Raw genomic sequence first — 17,526 nt, 5'->3', positions numbered from 1 at the left:
TTAGTTTCTGTTATATTCAAGGCCATTTTCAGAATTCTAGAGTAATCTTCCAGTGTCCTTAATAATTGTGTTTCTACCACCACCCTTAGGAACTGAGAGTGGGCTCTCTGGAGATAGTCTCTATGCTATCTTTCAAGCAAGGTGCCTAGCATTTTTTAACATAGCACTCACCAGCAAAATTCCTCAGCTTGCATTTCAAAAATCTTCCCCAAAAGGTCTTGGCTCTTGAATTTCCAGACACTTGATACAACCTCATCTATTCTCATGAGCAAGAAAGGTGTCTCCTTCCCTCACTTCCTTTCCCACTGTGGCAAGACCTGGCTCTAATTTCATTGGCTGCTATTTCATCCTGGTATTTCTAGCCATTTTCATGCAAGGCCATCAAAACTTGAAAAACTGGAATCTGGGTCTTAGGTTGGTCTTATTCCTATACCAATGTAACCCTAACCCCATTTTTTGGATCTGTCTTTCCCATAGTCCATGTCATGATAATACATTCAAAGCCTTTTATTTTTAGCTGATTGTATTACCCCAAGTTTCTAGGTCTAAATCAGGAAGAATATAGTGTTTTGTTGTTTTTTTGTTTTGTTTTGTTTTTGTCCACACACCAGTTCCTGAAGCCTCTCTTCTGCTGACTGTAGTTTTTTCCCACCGCATGGGAGAAATCTGATTCCTGAAGCCAAGTGTTCCAGGAACTAGCTTTACCACTCCCTAATTTGGCTCTTGCGTTATTTATTGTACAGAAGATGATAATTGGCCTTATAGGAAGGGATTCTATTCTATAACTGTTCATTGATGAATTCTGCTACCTCATGGTTAATCTGATACCCTGGAGCCCTGAAATATACCACCAGGGTGACAGTCAGTCCTTTGGTTCTTGCTGAGAAATAGGACAAATCGCAAAAATACCCCAGAGTCATCAACATCATAACCCCCTTCCACCACCGTGATTAATTGCTAATCTAAAGTCCTGAATACTATACAGCTGTGCCAGTTGTGAAGCTTCTTTGCCTGTACCTGCTAATAGCAAACCCTATCCCAAAGCACAAGCAAAAAGCACAAGTCTTACTTTCTTCATGTGGAACTTTGCCCAGGACAAATGCAGCTGTTCTTGCAGAACGAGCCTGCCCTGAAATCTCAGCCCTGGCATGTGGTATGGCCAGCCAGTTGTTGGCTTATCAGGTGTTTGTCATGTCCCCCGTGAGTCATATGGAGGGCCTTGATTCCACACTGAGGTCCAACTGCCATTCTTGGTTCCTAAGACATAAATGCATAGGAGATTTTCCAAATCAGTGTACTTACTTTAATACAGTTTAGGTCTTCAGCCCCATATTCCTTTTTATCTAGCCTGGTAAACTAGGCTGAACAGTGGGAGCCCCTAGGCTCAGAGCAGCAAAAGCCTAGGCCACCTATTTCCAGCTTCCTCTCATCCTGATCCCAGCCCTGCTCAGCGTTTAGGGGTAGAAGGGGCTAACCCAGCTGCTTATGAGGGAAGAAAATGAAGGAGAACCATAAGAAAGAGAACTTTAATTCTGCCAACCTTCCCAGGTTGATGATAGCTGCCTTGCACTCTCTTGAAGACCCTGGGGATGAAATCGAATGGGTTGTCCAGCTCTTCTGGACAACCTATTGTCCTAAACCTGTTTTACATATAAATTCACAAGGAGTGGAAATTCTCCATTTTTTCTCAAGAATGGTTGTGGTTGACTTGGGCATATATTTTAGTTCCTGTTATATATGCACTAATATGAATATGGAGTTACTGATAGGTGTTATTTTAATCATTTTGCATTTGTGTAACTGCTGTCTTTCTACCCAAGCAGTTTGGTGGTGGAAGTATTAGCAGAAGGCAGTAGTCACAGTAACAGCAGTGGCTGTTTTTATTTTGCTGTCTCTGGAGTGTTCCCTTGTCCTTTCTAAGTGGGCCAAAGCCAACAAAATGTTTGAGAACCACTGGCGTAGACATTAGGTGTGACCAGCATTTATCCTTGTGTAAGGCTAGATTCCCAGGGGTGTATTATCCTTCCAATTCAGTAATAGGCCAAGGGTGGCTTTCTTCATGTGTCGATGTATGGTTTCGAAGTTCTTAACATTTCTACTTTTGATATGTTAGTCAACCGTAAGATAAAGGATTTTTTTCTTCAGATATCTCAGAGGAAATGGGACGGAATCACTGTTTTATTTATTTATTTTTAAAACGTATCGCTACATTTGCTTCATCTCTGTGTATGTGTAGTTTTTTCTTAACCATTTGAAAGCAAGTTTCAGGCATTATAACATTTCACCCCAAATAATCTGGTGTGCATCTCCACAGATTCTGCTACATAGCCTAAGAAAACCTTTATTCAGTAATATTTAGAATTCCCCAATTGTCTCCAGATATCTTTTTAGCAATGTTGATAATGGTTTTGATCTAGGATTCAGTTTAAAATCACACATTGCATTTATGTTTATGCTCCATTTATCCTCTTTAATATGCAACAGTCTCCCTAGCTTTTTTATTTTCCCTGTAACAGTGACTTTTTTGAAGTCTTGGCCAGTCATTAACTTTTTTACGGTCCATTTTTAAAGAATATATAGAAATGCAAATAGCATCCAGAAATGCTGCCCTTAGGCTTAGAAATCTCCAATGTTGTTGATTCTCTCACTTCTCACATTCATGTGTTTGTGTTGGCCTTAAAACAGTGGTGAAAGAACAGAGTGACACAGATGGAGAGAATTGGGTCAGAGATGGTTTGTGCATGTTTGAGGAGAGGGCTTTTGGAGGACTCATTAAAGAGTTTTTAGCACAGCTTGCTCGATGGTTGATTTTACTATGTGTGGGTGATTTTTCACATATTAAATTCGAGAATTTATCCTTACACAGGTTAGCTGTATGAGATATTAAAGAAAAATGGCACATTCTTCCATACCTACTCCAGTTCTGCTTTTAGAACTTGTGTCCCCTAACTAAATTTGATAACATTGTCGATTTTTATTTTTGGAAACTGTTGCCAGGCAGGATCAATGTTAAACAAGTTTGAGCATGCCTCTTACTTGGTTTGGAAATCCAGACATCTCCTTTTCCAGATGTTCTTTTTTAAGTGCCAGAACCTGTCCACTTAACCTTATCTCCTTGTGAACCTTCTTGTTTCCCAGAACAGGGTATTATCTACTATTAGAGACATTCACTAGTGCTGTTAGAGCAATTACAAAGAATATTGAGGTATAATAGATTTTATGTGTGAAATGAGTTTTTAATCTGCTCAGTCCTAAAATAAATATTTCTGACCCTCTCTGGTAATATAGTAGAACTTAAAAAAAAGGTCCCTATCTACATCTTTTTTCCTGCTAAGTATTTGAGCTCTGTCTCAAAATTCATCAAAAAAGGCAAGAGCTAAGAGTAGACAGCACTATGTTGGAAGCACAAGGTACACTCCCTCTGGTGACTCAAAGCCCTCTGGTCTTTGCCAGTGGAGTCCTCAGACAAGTTAAGGGTAAATCAGGGAAAAAGAGGTCACACTTGCTCTTCCCTGATGGGTTTTTCAGTTCTGTTTTGCCAGTGTCCTTGTTATATTTCCAGGTCCCTCTTCTTGATCATCTTTTCCTCTGCCTTCTTTCCCTGTGTTCTATTCACTCCCACAACCATAGAATATTAATAGTATGGGCAGGTGTCTCGGACTTCTCTCCCCTCCCACCCCCATTCTTAGACTACACAGTATGTAATTCTTCCTCTAGAGGGAAAGGATGTGAGATGGCAGTGGTCAGAGAGAGGAGCAGTGACCCAAAAAGCTGGTGGCCAGGAGACTTAGGAGAAGGCCTTCATTTCAGGATGGTAGCTCTGGAACCCTGAGCAGTGTATGGTCACTACTATTTGTGTACATTCCATATCGTATCTGTTCAAGTGTAATGGGAGGTTCTGGAGACCTAGGCCAGCCCCCTGAGCTGCAGCCTCATGGACACACCATTCAGAAGCACGTGTCAGTGCTCTGGTCAACTTCTGTCATGAGACACAACTTTCCATGTGAAGTAAGAGGATCATGGCTATAGTGTATGACCAAATAAGGTCTTCCCTGGAAGTCAGGCCTGCACAGCTGATTTGGGAAAGATGAGTCTGGCCCAGATGAAGGTAAATGAAACTGAAGAAGGGAGAAGGAAAACCCCAAAACAGAACCTGAAGCATGGCAACTGGTGGAAGGTGGTCGAAGCCTGTGTGTGAAGTAGGAGAAATCCGGATGCGCTTAGTCCTTCTCCCCTTCAAACCGCAGGGTAACTAAATGGCAATTTCTTTAACACTCAGCAGCTACATAAATGTTTTATGTATTCACAACAAAGTCTGTGGCAAACTGAAACTTTGATGATTATGAAACACCAAAGAAAGCCTTATTAGACAAGATGGGTTTTGTCTTTTTAAAAAAAAAAAAATCCTTTTGAATGGAACTGTCGCTCCTCATAACATCCAACGAAAGTGTTTTCCTACGTCTTGATCCTTGGGGCTGTAACAGTGAAGTTTACCGTTAGCAATGGGCATGGGGTGGCTGCCTTGAACAGTCCACAGGCCTGTACTTGTGGGCAGGAAACAGATTTTGTCAGCAGAGGGAATTATTATTTCTCTTGAATGGACCAGTTTATTTTTTCTGTTTTAAAACAACTGAGTTGTTTCTTTGGAAGACTGTTTCTAGACCATCACAGAAGAAAGATTTTCTAAAATTTGATAAATCTTAGTATTAACTCTGTGGTGCTATTTGATGAGGACCAGGCTGCTTTTTTTAAAAGTAGAAATGTAATTGAAGTAACATACAGAAATCACAAGAGTACAGCTGCATGATGTATTCTCACAAACAGTGTAAGCATTTAGATCAGAAAATGGAACTTATCAGACTATAAGAAGACTCCTGTGCCCCCTTAACAGGCACCACCCCATCGAGAGTAACCTCCCTCCTGACTTTCAAACACCGTAGATTAGTTTTGTCTTTTTTTGAACTTTATATAAATGGACTTACATGGCAGGTACCCTTTTGTGCCTGACTTCTTTTAGCTCAGCATATTTGTGAGATTCATCCATGTTGTTAAGCATAATTGCAGTTTCTTCATTCTCCCTTCTGTGTAATGCTGAGATTTTGTTGGGGGTTACACTGAACCTATAGATAAATTTGGGAAGAAATGGTATCTTTATAATGTGAAGCATTCCAGTCCACCAGCATGATCTATCCTTCCCATTTATTGAGAGTTCTTTAATTTTCCTTAGTGTTTTGTGGATTTCAGTATAGGTATCTTTTTTCTTTGTTTTTTCTTGAGATGGGGTCTCACTCTGTTGCCCCGTCTGGAGTGCAGTGGCATGATCACAGCTCACAGTAGCCTCAGCCTCGTGGGCTCAGGTGACCCTTCCACCTTACCCTCCCTCATAGCTGGGACCACAGGTACACACTACAGTCCCGGCTGATTTTTTTTTTTTTAATGTATTTTTTTGTGGAAACGGGATTTTGTTAATGTTGCCCAGGCTGGGCTCAAACTCCTGGGCTCAAGCGATCTGCCTTGCCTTAGCCTCCCAAAGTGCTGGGATTATAGGCATGAGCCACCATGCCTGGCCCAGTGTAGACATCTTATATATCTTTTATTAGACATTTTCCTAGGTATTTGATGATTTTGTTGATATTGTGTATGCTTTTAATTTCACATTGTTTTAGTTACTGTATATTGAAAGTTTTTTTAACATGTTGACCTCATAGCCAATGACTTTGCTTACTGATTCTTATACTTTGTGGTCATTTTTATATTTTCTATGTACCCAACCAGGCCACCTGTTAATAATGACAGATTTCTTTCCTTCTTTCTAATTTGCCTTGTGTTTATTATTCTTGCCTTATTGCACTGGCTAGGACCAGGCTTGGATTTTGATCCCTGTATCAGATAGAAAAATCTAAGGAGTTCCCTAGTCTAATAAGAAAAGCAACTATGAAGTTGGTTGACTTGTGAGCATCACATCTAAATTTAAAATAGTGTTACGGTTGTCTACAAGGCAATACATATACTTGATTGTGCATACCCACAGATACAGACTTAATTACATCTTATCAGCTAGCTGCTCTTCTTTTTCCTACCCCTGACGAGCTAAGACTGTCATACATATATTTGCGCATAGATCCTTAGCAGAGTTCTTATAGTCAAATTGGGGTCCAGACAGCTCACTCAAGGTCTTCCTGCCTCAGTGGTGGCAGTAGGACAATTGTCCAGAAGCAGTTTCAGGGCGGGGCAGGGCTTCTCGGGAGAGAGACGGCATCCATGGCTCTGGCTGTAGAAGACAGCAGGTCTTCTGAAGTGCTGGCAGCTGTCTGAATGAGCAGAAGGTTTTGATCAGCTTAACTATAGACGGGAGAGTGAGACCTTTTAGATGGAATGCTAGAATGGGAGGCAAGGATTACAAAAAGTGAAGGCTGCCAGGCGCGGTGGCTCACACCTATAATCCCAGCACTTTGAGAGGCCAAGGCAGGCGGATCACCAGAGGTCAGGAGTTCAAGACTAGCCTGACCAACATGGTGAAACCCCCGTCTCTACTAAAAATACAAAAAATTAGCCAGTTGTGGTGGTGCACGCCTGGAATCCCAGCTACTCGAGAGGCTGAGACAAGAGAATCACTTGAACCCGGGAGGCGGAGGTGGCAGTGAGCCAAGATTGCGCCATTGCACTCCAGTCTGGGCAACAAGGGTGAAACTCCGTCTCAAAAAAAAAAAAACAAAAGGCTACTGGAGTCGGGGATGTCATTGCCTGTGATAATGGAGGTGAAATAGAGATCCTGGTTAATGTTGGTATCCTAGAGCCAGACAAAGGCGTAAGTCCTTGAGTGGATTTAGGGGTATGAGATGTGGCTCGCACTGGGGAGTGTAGGGTAAACGTGAGGATACAGCCCTGAGAGCTGGAAAAAAGTATCCTTCTGTTTTCTTCTCCTGTATTGTCTTCCTTCTCTCTTTCCCTTTTTCTTTTATTCCCTCTTTGATTGGTCTTTTTTCTCTCAGATTCCTTCTGGGAGCCAATAGAATGAAAAGACTAAGAACGGCATAGGTAGGAATCCTGGCCACTGACCAGCTGTGAAACCGTGGCGAGTGACTTTGAGCCTTGTTTTCATGTTTGTAAAATGAAGGCAGTGGAAGCATTAATAGCTTTCTCATTAAATTGGGAAGATTTAATGAAATTAGGTGTATAAGGGCAACTAGGCATAAAGGAAATGGTAAGGGGTCTGGCTGGCTGCTTCTTTCTTGATCAGCCTTCTCTGTTCTTTTCCAGAGGTATTAGTTCTTCTCAACTATTTTCCCTTTGTTCTAGAGCATTTTCTCTTAACCAGGTGTAAGTGGTATTTTTGTTTAGTTGAAAAAAAAGGTTTATGCCTTCTATTTTGAATGTACAAAGTGAGCGAGCGGAATATCTTGCGTTTCTGTCAGTGTGATAGAAGATGACTACAGTGACAGTGCAGGGGCCCTTGCCTCTTCTCCCCTCAAATAGCAGCAGCCTAAGACCTTTAGTTCCTTTGGGCCTCAGGATCCTTATCTATAAATTTAAGGACTTGAATTCAGCATACTGAGGCCCTAATCTATCTCTAATTGCATCGTTGAGAAGATGCTAAATTATGCAGCCCATGAGCAAAGGACCATGTCTGTTTTGCTTAGCATCATATACCCCTGACATCCAGAATACCTGGCCCATTGAACATACTCTGTGAATGAATGAATGAATTGAATGAATGAATGAATGAATGATGAAGGAAAGAAAGATCTTCATGACAAAGAGGGTAGTCCCCATTCAGCAAGAATTATTGTCAGGACACCCCTGACTTTGTGGGCCCTCTTCTACAATTCTGAATTTAAACTCAAAGTTTCTAATTGCAGAAGATGTTTATTAGCTCAAATGTCAACTCTTTTTTTTTTAGCATTTCTTTTCAGACTTCCTCAAGAGTTCATGATCCCTTTTCAATTCCAATTTGTTGCCATCCTTTATAGTCCTGGGTCTCTGTCATCATCTAGTAAGTCAGCTGTGCAAAGGTAAATACTATTTTTGAAAGCACAGGGTATAATTACACAACATCATAGCACCATCTGCAAGGTGCTGTGCCCTTTTCTTTATTTCTCAAGGCAGCATCGCATACCTCATTTTACAAATGAAGAAACAGACTGAAAGCAAGGAGCATTCCTTGGGCTTCTGAGTTCCTGCTTTAAATACACCACTATCTCTGACTAACACATGCCAGAATTAGGCTCCTTCACACATCCTCTAGTCCTACAGACCTTTAAGGAGCTGAGCCGTGTTCCTCACCACTCATAGGGCCCCTCGTGGCTTTTCTGTCAGTGTAGATCTGTGAAACTTTTTCCGTTCTCGTTCCTGCCGTGTTTTATCCTGGGTAGGGAAAGTATGTATAACAACATCGTACCCAGCCTTGTAGGGTAGATGTGGTCCCTGCCTTCAAGGGTAAGAACAAATTGGAAATACAATCCATTTGTTCACGCAAATACTTTTTGAACTCCCCCTTTGTATAAAGAATATACTATTCCACATACAAGACATTTTGGGATAGAAGGTACTATATAATTTAGAGCCAAAATGATGTGGTACACACTAAGTACTGTCTAGATTTGAAGAAATCAAGACATCAGAATTCGCTGGCAATTTAGATCCTTTTAGATATGTGCAGTTCCCAAAACAAATACAAAATGTTTCTTTCTGGGCAACTTTGGCTTACCCTCTGGTGTTAGACTTGTCAGCAGAATTGGTAACTGTTATAATAATATTGTGACAATGTCAAGACACTTCTAAAACCTGAAATCAGACCATTGAATAATACACTAATTGTTTTCTTTCCAAACAATTAGGTAAAGTGATTGCAAATGACTATCATTAGATAAAGCAAGAAAGGTAGACGTTTCAGGGACATGTAGCTTTTGTTTAAATTGGGTCATCATTACCTTTCCTCATTATTTTGCCAAAACTTTTATAGCAGAAGACTGGTGAGAGGAAAGGCAGTGACCAAGGGGCAGTGCTGAGAACTGCCAGACTATCTACTGCGTTGGAGAAAGGGATTTCTGTGTCAAATTCTCATTTACTACCAACATTCAAACAAGCTTCACTATTTTCTGTGTCTGAATATTTGAAACAATTGGTAACAATTGAGTGTTGGCTGCCATGATGTCACCATCAAAAAATCACGAGAGAAACTCTAATGACTTCTAAATATAATCTGCTAGTTCTCAGCTTATTTTATGTATTCAGGAAAAGCAGTTGGCATTATGTAAGAAAGGAATTATGAAAACCTGTCCTTTCAAGTCAGTCACTGGCAGGACTTTGCAGCAACATTGCTTTATAACCTTGTCATCTGTGATAGAGTCATCTGCCTCGTACTCACTCCTGAGTTCAGAATTTGGGATTATAGAGGCACCTGAGAGGCCAGTTGGCTGGAAGATTGTTCGGTCTTATCAGATATTAATAGAAAAGAGATGATTGTTTAGGCTGGGCGCGGTGGCTCACGCCTGTAATCCTAGCACTTTGGGAGGCCGAGGTGGGCGGATCAGGAGGTCAGTAGTTCGAGACCAGCCTGGCCAACATGGTGAAACCCTGTCTCTACTAAAAATACAAAAATTAGCTGGGCGTGGTGGCGGGCGCCTGTAATCCCAGCTACTCAGCAGCCTGAGGCAGGAGAATCATTTGAACCCAGAAGGCGGAGATTGCGGTGATCGCGCCATTGCACTCCAGCCTAAGCAACAGAGTGAGACTCCATCTCAGAAAAAAAAAAAAAGAGAGAGAAGTGATGATTTGTTTAGCTAGTTCTACCTAGTATAATTACTAAGAATTAACCTAACTCCTAAAGATGTTTCAGGTTTAAACATTGAGTCAAACTGAAAATGTTATTGGGTCACCAGATCACTGACTGTAGTTAGCTATTTAATGAGACCTTTGATACAGTGGCCAGCACAGAAGCTTAACTTGCTCTCCTTCCCCACCTTCCAAGGTAGCTAGACAAGGAGTAACTGTTCTAACTCAACTAGAAGGCAGCCCTTATAGAGTGAAATGCATCTTTCCACTTCGGATAAAATGCTGTCTCTGCAACAATTTAGCTCCTAGAGAAGACAGAAAAGGCAAACTCGGTTTTTTGTTCTTTGGGTTTTTTTTGGTTTTTTTTTGTTTTTTTTGGCCACTACATGTAAATCACCTTGATTTGAAAAATTCTTGTTACTCTGCCCTCTCAGGATCCTACGTGGAATATGTAGTTGGCTTCCAAACCAAAAGCAGTAGCTCCATGCATTTATTCCATGAATTCAGGAACATTCACTGTACCATCTATGAAAGGACTGGTTATACAAACCCACCCTTGCTGGTCAGTCACTGAGACAGGCCTGGAGCAGATGTAAGCACAAAGGTAGCCAGGCTTTCTGCTTTCTGTATTCATTAGCCTTTTCTAGGTAGTGGATTGGTCTGTTGTTTTATTCCTTTGCTTTTAAAATTTTTGGAATGAATATTTAAAAGCATTCCAATGCTTTTAAAGTTGAATATTTCTTGCTGAGAGCTGATATTTAAAGTTACTTGAGGAAGGACTTTTTAAAAATTCTATATTTAATTTGTAAATATGCATCTGAATAAGAAATATATTTGCCACAGCAATTTTAAGCCTTTGATAAGCTTAAATGTGTTGGTAATGTCTACCAACACATTTTTGGTCGTTTCGTCCTTTTTGGAAACAAAATTCTTCATGTCTGCAGCCACTTGCATTTTTGGTGGAGACCCATTACCTGCAAGGTTTTTAAGGGTTTTGCAGCTTCTGGAAAGCAAGACCCATGACCAAAGAAATTTGGGAAAAAAGACTTGGATAATTAAAAGTGTCAGATGATGACTTCTGACTTTGAAGAATTTAATTGGCCTTAGATGGGAGGTTGTGTGTTTAATCGTTTTGCTTTTTCTGACATGTGACTTGACATGAGTTCCAAGAACAATCAGCTAGTTAGAAGGTTTGCAGAAGGAAGCATTGTGCTCCCTGTTAATCAGCTGTTCTCTCTCTATTCCCCCCCTCATCCCTCTTCTGATTTCAGTGGTGCTTCATGCCCCACCTCCAACCAAGATCAAACGGGAGCTGCACAGCCCCTCCTCTGAGCTGTCGTCTTGTAGCCATGAGCAGGCTCTTGGTGCTAACTATGGAGAAAAGTGCCTCTACAACTATTGGTAAGTGGGCAAGTGGAGTCGAAGAAAGGCTGCCCAGAAAGGCTCTGGAAGTAGCCATCAACCTGAATGTTCCTTCCCAGTGTTACTTACCCAGCAGACCCTGGGGTAGAACACATCCTCCTTTCATGGCAGTGTCATCCTCCAGGTGTAGCATAGTCCCCTTGGGATCATCGTACTGCACACGAAAGAAAACCGTTAAAGCCTTGTGGCTCCGCAGGGCGCTAAGTTCATAGGGTACCCAGTCCTTCTAGGGAAAGAGTCTCAATCCTGGGATATTTGATCTGTGGCTTTGAGGCAGGTAATATATACTTCTTCATGTCTATCATATGTTAATGTGAACTTTAAGCACCAAAGAAGTAATCTCCAAATCAGAATATATGAAAAAGTCTTGAAGCTTGTGCCCTTTACTTAAGAATATCCAGGCCTCAGGAATGAAGCTTTAATTTTAAATCATTCTTTGCTCTAGAAGATAAACATAGATTTGCCTGAAAGGGGGAGGAGAAGAGTTGTTAATTCAAATGATGTCACAGCACAGACGTACCTTCAACACAGATTCTGACTAATTCCTGGGAACCCTGGAATAGTTAGGAGAGGGGACCAGAGAACACCTGGCAAAGCGTAAATTCTCCCCTCACCCACCCACCCTACACAGGCATACACGGAGAATTCTTTTAGAAGGAGGGAGAAAGGAAACCGGAAGCAGAGGCTAAAATTATCCTTGAGAAAAATCACTAGAAGTGTTAAACAAGTCCCTGTGACGCAGTGTGTTTGTCACTTTTCGGAGGTACAAATATCCCCTCAGGGCTACGAGCGATTTAACTATGTTAATGCTGTTATTTCCTGGCAACAATGGGCTGCAAACTAGCTTTCTGCTGGACTTGGTAACCATGCTAATGGCTTCATTTCAGCTTAATGGTTCCTTCTCTTTTTCTGTTTTCAGTGCCTATGATAGGAAGCCTCCCTCTGGGTTCAAGCCATTAACCCCTCCTACAACCCCCCTCTCACCCACCCATCAGAATCCCCTATTTCCCCCACCTCAGGCAACTCTGCCCACCTCAGCCCACGCCCCTGCAGCTGGCCCTGTTCAAGGTGTGGGCCCCGCCCCCGCCCCCCATTCGCTTCCAGAGCCTGGACCACAGCAGCAAACATTTGCGGTCCCCCGACCACCACATCAACCCCTGCAGATGCCAAAGATGATGCCTGAAAACCAGTATCCATCAGAACAGAGGTGGGTATTGATCTGGCCTTCTTCCTTACCTGCCTCCCTCATCCCTGTCCTTTCTTAGTGGGAGAAGGGAAGCAGTTTTTCTTGTTTACCAGGTTCCTAAAAAGTTACGATTGCATTGAGGCAGCTTGTGAAGCAAGACTAATAGCAATATGAATATGACTGTTTATATACTACCCTGTTCCCAAGGTACACCAGATGGTTGATGGACTACGACATCCTTATGAAGTAGGTAAGGGAGAGGTAACTGGTATTCTCCCTTCTCACAGAACTAGAGGAAGAATGACTTGCCAGGATAGTCTTGTCCCTCACTGAGGGCAGGTTCCTGACTCCTCATTGGATGCTGCCTACTATTAATAGAATCGAACTTTGGTTGTTAACATTTCACTTACATATAAGGGACGATTGCTGAGTTATACAAGGTAGTATTACTCATCTGACTTTAACATGTTTTAACAGTAGGAGATTAGCTAAGGACCTTGTTTATACGTCTGCTTTTGAGATAGAAATCTCCTGGTTACACTGCAGGTGGGGTTTTTATATTTCTATAGACATTGAGGCATCAGGAGTAACTTGTCCAGAGTCATTCATTTATCAAAAAAGTGTGTAAAGGGAACCTTCTCTGTGCACTCCAAACCTGACCTCTTAAAGTTCCAGCCTTCTAAGTTTATTATCTGTGGCATTCTAGAATCTCTGATGCTTGTGGCCTTCTTTTATAGAAGATGTGCTGGGGGCCTTTTTTTATTTCAAGTTTCCTTGGGATAAGGAGATAACCATGGGTGGGTAGTTGTCAACAATATTACCAAAGGATGCAAGATGGTGTGGGGGGGCGGCAATGGGGCAGGGGTAGGGAAAATACATGAGTGTCCCTTTCCCAGGCCTGGTCCATTCCAGATGCCTGCCAGTATTTACTTGGAGATCACTTTATTTCTAGATGAAATGCAGGGAAAAAAATAAGGTCCCTTTGTCTGGTTCTGATCCACTTCCCATTTTGCTCTGAAAGTCACCATTAAGAACAGCAGAATATGGCTAGTTGCTGTTTATTCCTTGGTTAGGCCAAGGGACATGAACACTCGTGTTACACAGGGCTCAAGGGGTGAGCACTGATGGAGTTGGCGAGGGGGCTGGCTTGGGAGTGGGCCTCTATTGCCACCCGGGGCTCATCTGGAACACACAGCTGCCTCTGAGCTTTTGGCAATTGTTACCTTGTACTAACAACCTGTACTTGTGCAGGAGAGTTTGGATACTTGGTTTTTTATGTAAAAATTGTAGATTTTTTTTTTCAAGTTGGCAACTAATTCAAATTAAAAACAACATCACTCTGCAGACTAAACAAAACTTCTCTGGGCAAAATCACCCCGCAGGCCTGCCAATTTGTGAACTCTGGCCTAGATATCATTTTTATTTCAATGGTTTTTTGGTGTTTTTAAACAGCATCTTGCTGATTTTCTGCAAGGGTTATGGGGAAACTGGGGAGGTGGGGTGGGGTCGGGTATATATCCAGTATTTGAAATTCTTAGCAAACTTCTATTTGTTGTACCATGAAGTATAAAAGAAAATTCCTTTATCTAATATTTCCCCCTCAATCCTTGTTCTTTATCCGAGGGGCTTATGTAACATACTGTATTAACAGTTAACTGAGTTGGGAGACAAGTATCCTAGTTCTCCTGGAGAATTGGGAGACGGTAGCCCCAGTCTCAGCTGTGAAATAAGCCTGTCTCCAGTCCACCCAGCCTCCTGAGAAGGAAGGAGGTTTGGATTCCTGGGATTGATGAGTTATTTGCCCTTGGGTGTTGAAAGGAAGAGAGGAGGGAACCAGAATGCAGATATTTCTTTTTTGGGTGATTCCTCCTTGAAGTCTGCCTGTGCATTTTGGACTTACTTGTTCTTATACTCTGCCTTTAGGACTGATGGGTCTAAAATTCAAAGTTCTCACACACACTATCCTTGAGATAATTGAGGTAAAGGGGGAGGTATTCTGTAGGCTACCAAATTGATTAAAAACAACACTTTGCACTTGGCTTTCTACACAAGAATGCTCTCCTTTCAAAGTTGAAAGTGCACAGGAGTCCCCACGGAGTGTGGAGGGGGGATTTTCAATGCAGATTCCTTGTTAACATTCAGAGATAGAGTCGGTGGGCCTGGGGTGGGGCTTGGATATAGTCTTGTCACACTTTGAGAAATTGTGATGCAGCTCTCTCTACCCTCATCCTTATTCCACCCCACCTTTATTTAAAGCATATATTACCAAATTTTGTTTCTACTGCCTTTGTCTACTAATATGGTCATCCACGTGATATCTGTGTGACATAAAACACATCAAAAACATGACTGATTTTGCTTTTAGATACTGGATAGTACACAGAAAATGAGACAGACTAAAATCCCTGGTTTGATTTTTGTAAAAGTAATAGAAATTACAGTCATGGATAATATCAAGCTTAATAATCATACATTTAATAACTTTTATGCTTGCCGAAAACTGGGACAGATTACTTTTATTGGTGACTAGGTTGTCTCTTGGCTTAGAACTTAAAATTAGAGGGACTGTTACTTCAAAACAAAATCCCTAATACAAATACATGATATTTTGCATGATAGAAGTAAATAGAGTCTCATTTGAAACTTTTAACAGCCCTGTGACATAGGCAGAGTAAAAAAAAAAACCATTTTGCAGGTTACAAATCAGGCCTCAGCACGGTTAAGGGACTTTCTAAAGCTCACATAACCAAATACAGGGTCCTACATTCAGCAACCAAAAACTTTCATGACGTATAATTACGCCATTTGTTTCAGTTATGATTTTATTTGGGCTGCTGACATCCACTAATGTCTACTATAAAAACTGCGTAATTGACCTTGATAAATATGTTTTGACCTTGAACATGATCTCTTTTTTTATTATACTTTAAGTTCTATCTATCTCTTCAACTACAAAATCTTAATAAATTCCTATATCATTTAATCCAAACCCATGTGCTTAACATGTGTCCTTTTTTTTCGCTGGGTGTGCCGTATCTGTTCAGTTGAATAGAGTAAGCTCTTTGAGGATAAAAACCTGTGATTTAGACTCCTTTCTTTAGGCCATATTTAGCCCTGTATCTTATTTGTCCTCCATTTATGTTTATTGATAGTGATGGAAATTTGCTAAATTATGCCGTAAATAACTAAAATGTAATCTAGTCAAAAGTACATCCTTGCCGCACATGGCGGCACACACCTGTAGTCTCAGTTACTCGAGAGGCTGAGGCGGGAGGATCACTTGACCCCGGGAGTCCTGGCTCTGTAGTACACTATGCCGATCTATCAGGTGTCCACACTAAGTTTAGCAACAATACGGTGACCTCCTGGGAGTGGAGACCACCAAGTTGCCTAAGCAGAGGTGAACTGGCCCAGGGGTCAGAAACAGAGCAGGTCAAAACTCCCATGATCTCACTGTGCCACTGCTCTCCAGCCTGGGCAACATAGTGAGACTCCCATCTCTAAGAAAATAATGAAGAAAGAAAAAAGTACATTCTTAATGTTTTATATAGTCTTAGCATATAATTCTTCACAATTCAGTTTATTTTTAGAAGATAAATACTGTGTTTGAAAGCCATGATTTATACTGGTGATTTCCTCCCCACAAGGAGAGGGGAAAAGATATGTAATTTGACATGTTCAGACATGTTCCACTTATCCTGAAAGACTGGCTGCTCCTGGAAGAGGAGAAATATTTTTTCCTTCAGCCTTCCCAATCTTGAGAGTTTTCTCATTGTATTATTTATGATGTTTACATGTGCTGGGTGGAGGAACTTAGAAAAATATTCCTATGTCATGCCTATAGTACTGGCCGCATATATTTTTGGCCTTTATTAAACTATATCTCATTATATCTTGTGTTGAGGAAAGCCCTACAATTCAACTGAAGAAGCTCCACTAAGAAAAATGTATCTCTTAAGAATTTTGGAACACATTGCTTTGTCATTTACTTGACATCAACAAAAGAGGTTAAAACCCAAGAAGCAGCAACATTTAAGGAAAATGCTCTTGTAGTAGAAGAATCCTCTGCTTCTGGATAGCCCCTAAGGGCATCAGTATTGTGGTAGGCTAGCACGCTGTAAATTGACAGAACATAATGTGCCGTGCTGGAGTCATCAGGAAAAGGTCAACTGGGTAGTGTCTTCTGAAGGAGGAAACGGCCTAAGCTGTTTGAGAATGTCAAGAACGTCTCCCTCAGTGGTTATTATTGAGGATTCAAAGCTTAAAGGGATGGGCTAAGTTTTCTGGAATTTTGATTTAACAAAAACTACCAATTCCTTAAGGATGCTAGATAAATTAAGAGATTTAATATACTTGTTTTTCCTCGTTTTTTCTTCCTCTCTTAAAGTTCATTACCCTTAAAGTAAATTGCTATTCATTTTTGTCCTTCAGATTTTGTAGTACAATAATTTTTAGAGAGGAATAAACTTAACTGTGAGTCACATTTGTAGCCTGGCCTGGAATAAAGTGAATGTGTCTGATGCATCTCTTCTCCAAGCGCCTGTTAATAGCATGTTGTGTATGCAGCACAAATTCACTTTGGGATCTGAAACTGAGTTTCGTGGATGCTTAATGGAACCTTCTTTGACAGACTGAATAATGTTCTTGCAATGGTTAGAGTGCAGAGATTTTTTAAGTTCTGAGTCTTAAGAGGGTTTGTTTTCAGCGTTTCATCATGTTTACAGTAGGCTTCTTATTACCTTTTAACAAGCTAAAGGACACTTCCTTTTATCCCCAGTTTACTGAAAGTTTTTAACATGAATAGAGGTTGAAATTCATTAAACATTTTTACTGCCTCTATTGGGATGATCAAATAATTTTCTCCTTTAATTTCTTAATATGGTGAGTTACATTGATTTATATGAAACCAACCTTGCATTCTTGTGACAAAGCTAACTTGTTTTTTTTTTTTATTTTTATTTTTTGGAGACAGAGTCTTACTCTGTCACCAAGGCTGGAGTGCAGTGGCGCCATCTGGGCTCACTGCAGCCTCCACTTCCCAGGTTCAAACAATTCTCCTGCCTTAGCCTTCCTAGTAGCTGGGATTATAGGCGGGCGCCACCATGCCCAGCTAATTTTTGTATTTTTTAGTAGAGACAGCGTTT

At 41.1% G+C, this 17,526-nt stretch overlaps 1 protein-coding gene across 2 annotated transcripts in view; it reads left to right on the top strand.

Annotated features, from left to right (window-relative positions):
- The window catches only part of ETV5 (ETS variant transcription factor 5), a 62,287-nt gene that overhangs the window by 16,875 nt on the left and 27,886 nt on the right, over positions 1 to 17,526 (top strand). For both annotated transcript variants that reach the window (XM_045386505.2, XM_074031625.1), the window contains exons 6-7: positions 11,046 to 11,175; positions 12,116 to 12,403. In XM_045386505.2, the coding sequence (XP_045242440.1) occupies positions 11,046 to 11,175; positions 12,116 to 12,403 (418 nt within the window). The remainder of the gene's footprint in view (positions 1 to 11,045; positions 11,176 to 12,115; positions 12,404 to 17,526) is intronic.

The sequence above is a fragment of the Macaca fascicularis genome, chromosome 2, assembly GCF_037993035.2.
Source record: "Macaca fascicularis isolate 582-1 chromosome 2, T2T-MFA8v1.1".
In the NCBI taxonomy this organism is placed as follows: Eukaryota; Metazoa; Chordata; class Mammalia; order Primates; family Cercopithecidae; genus Macaca; species Macaca fascicularis.
The sequence above is the reverse complement of the archived record's forward strand: the minus strand, read 5'-3'. Positions and strand labels throughout refer to the sequence as shown.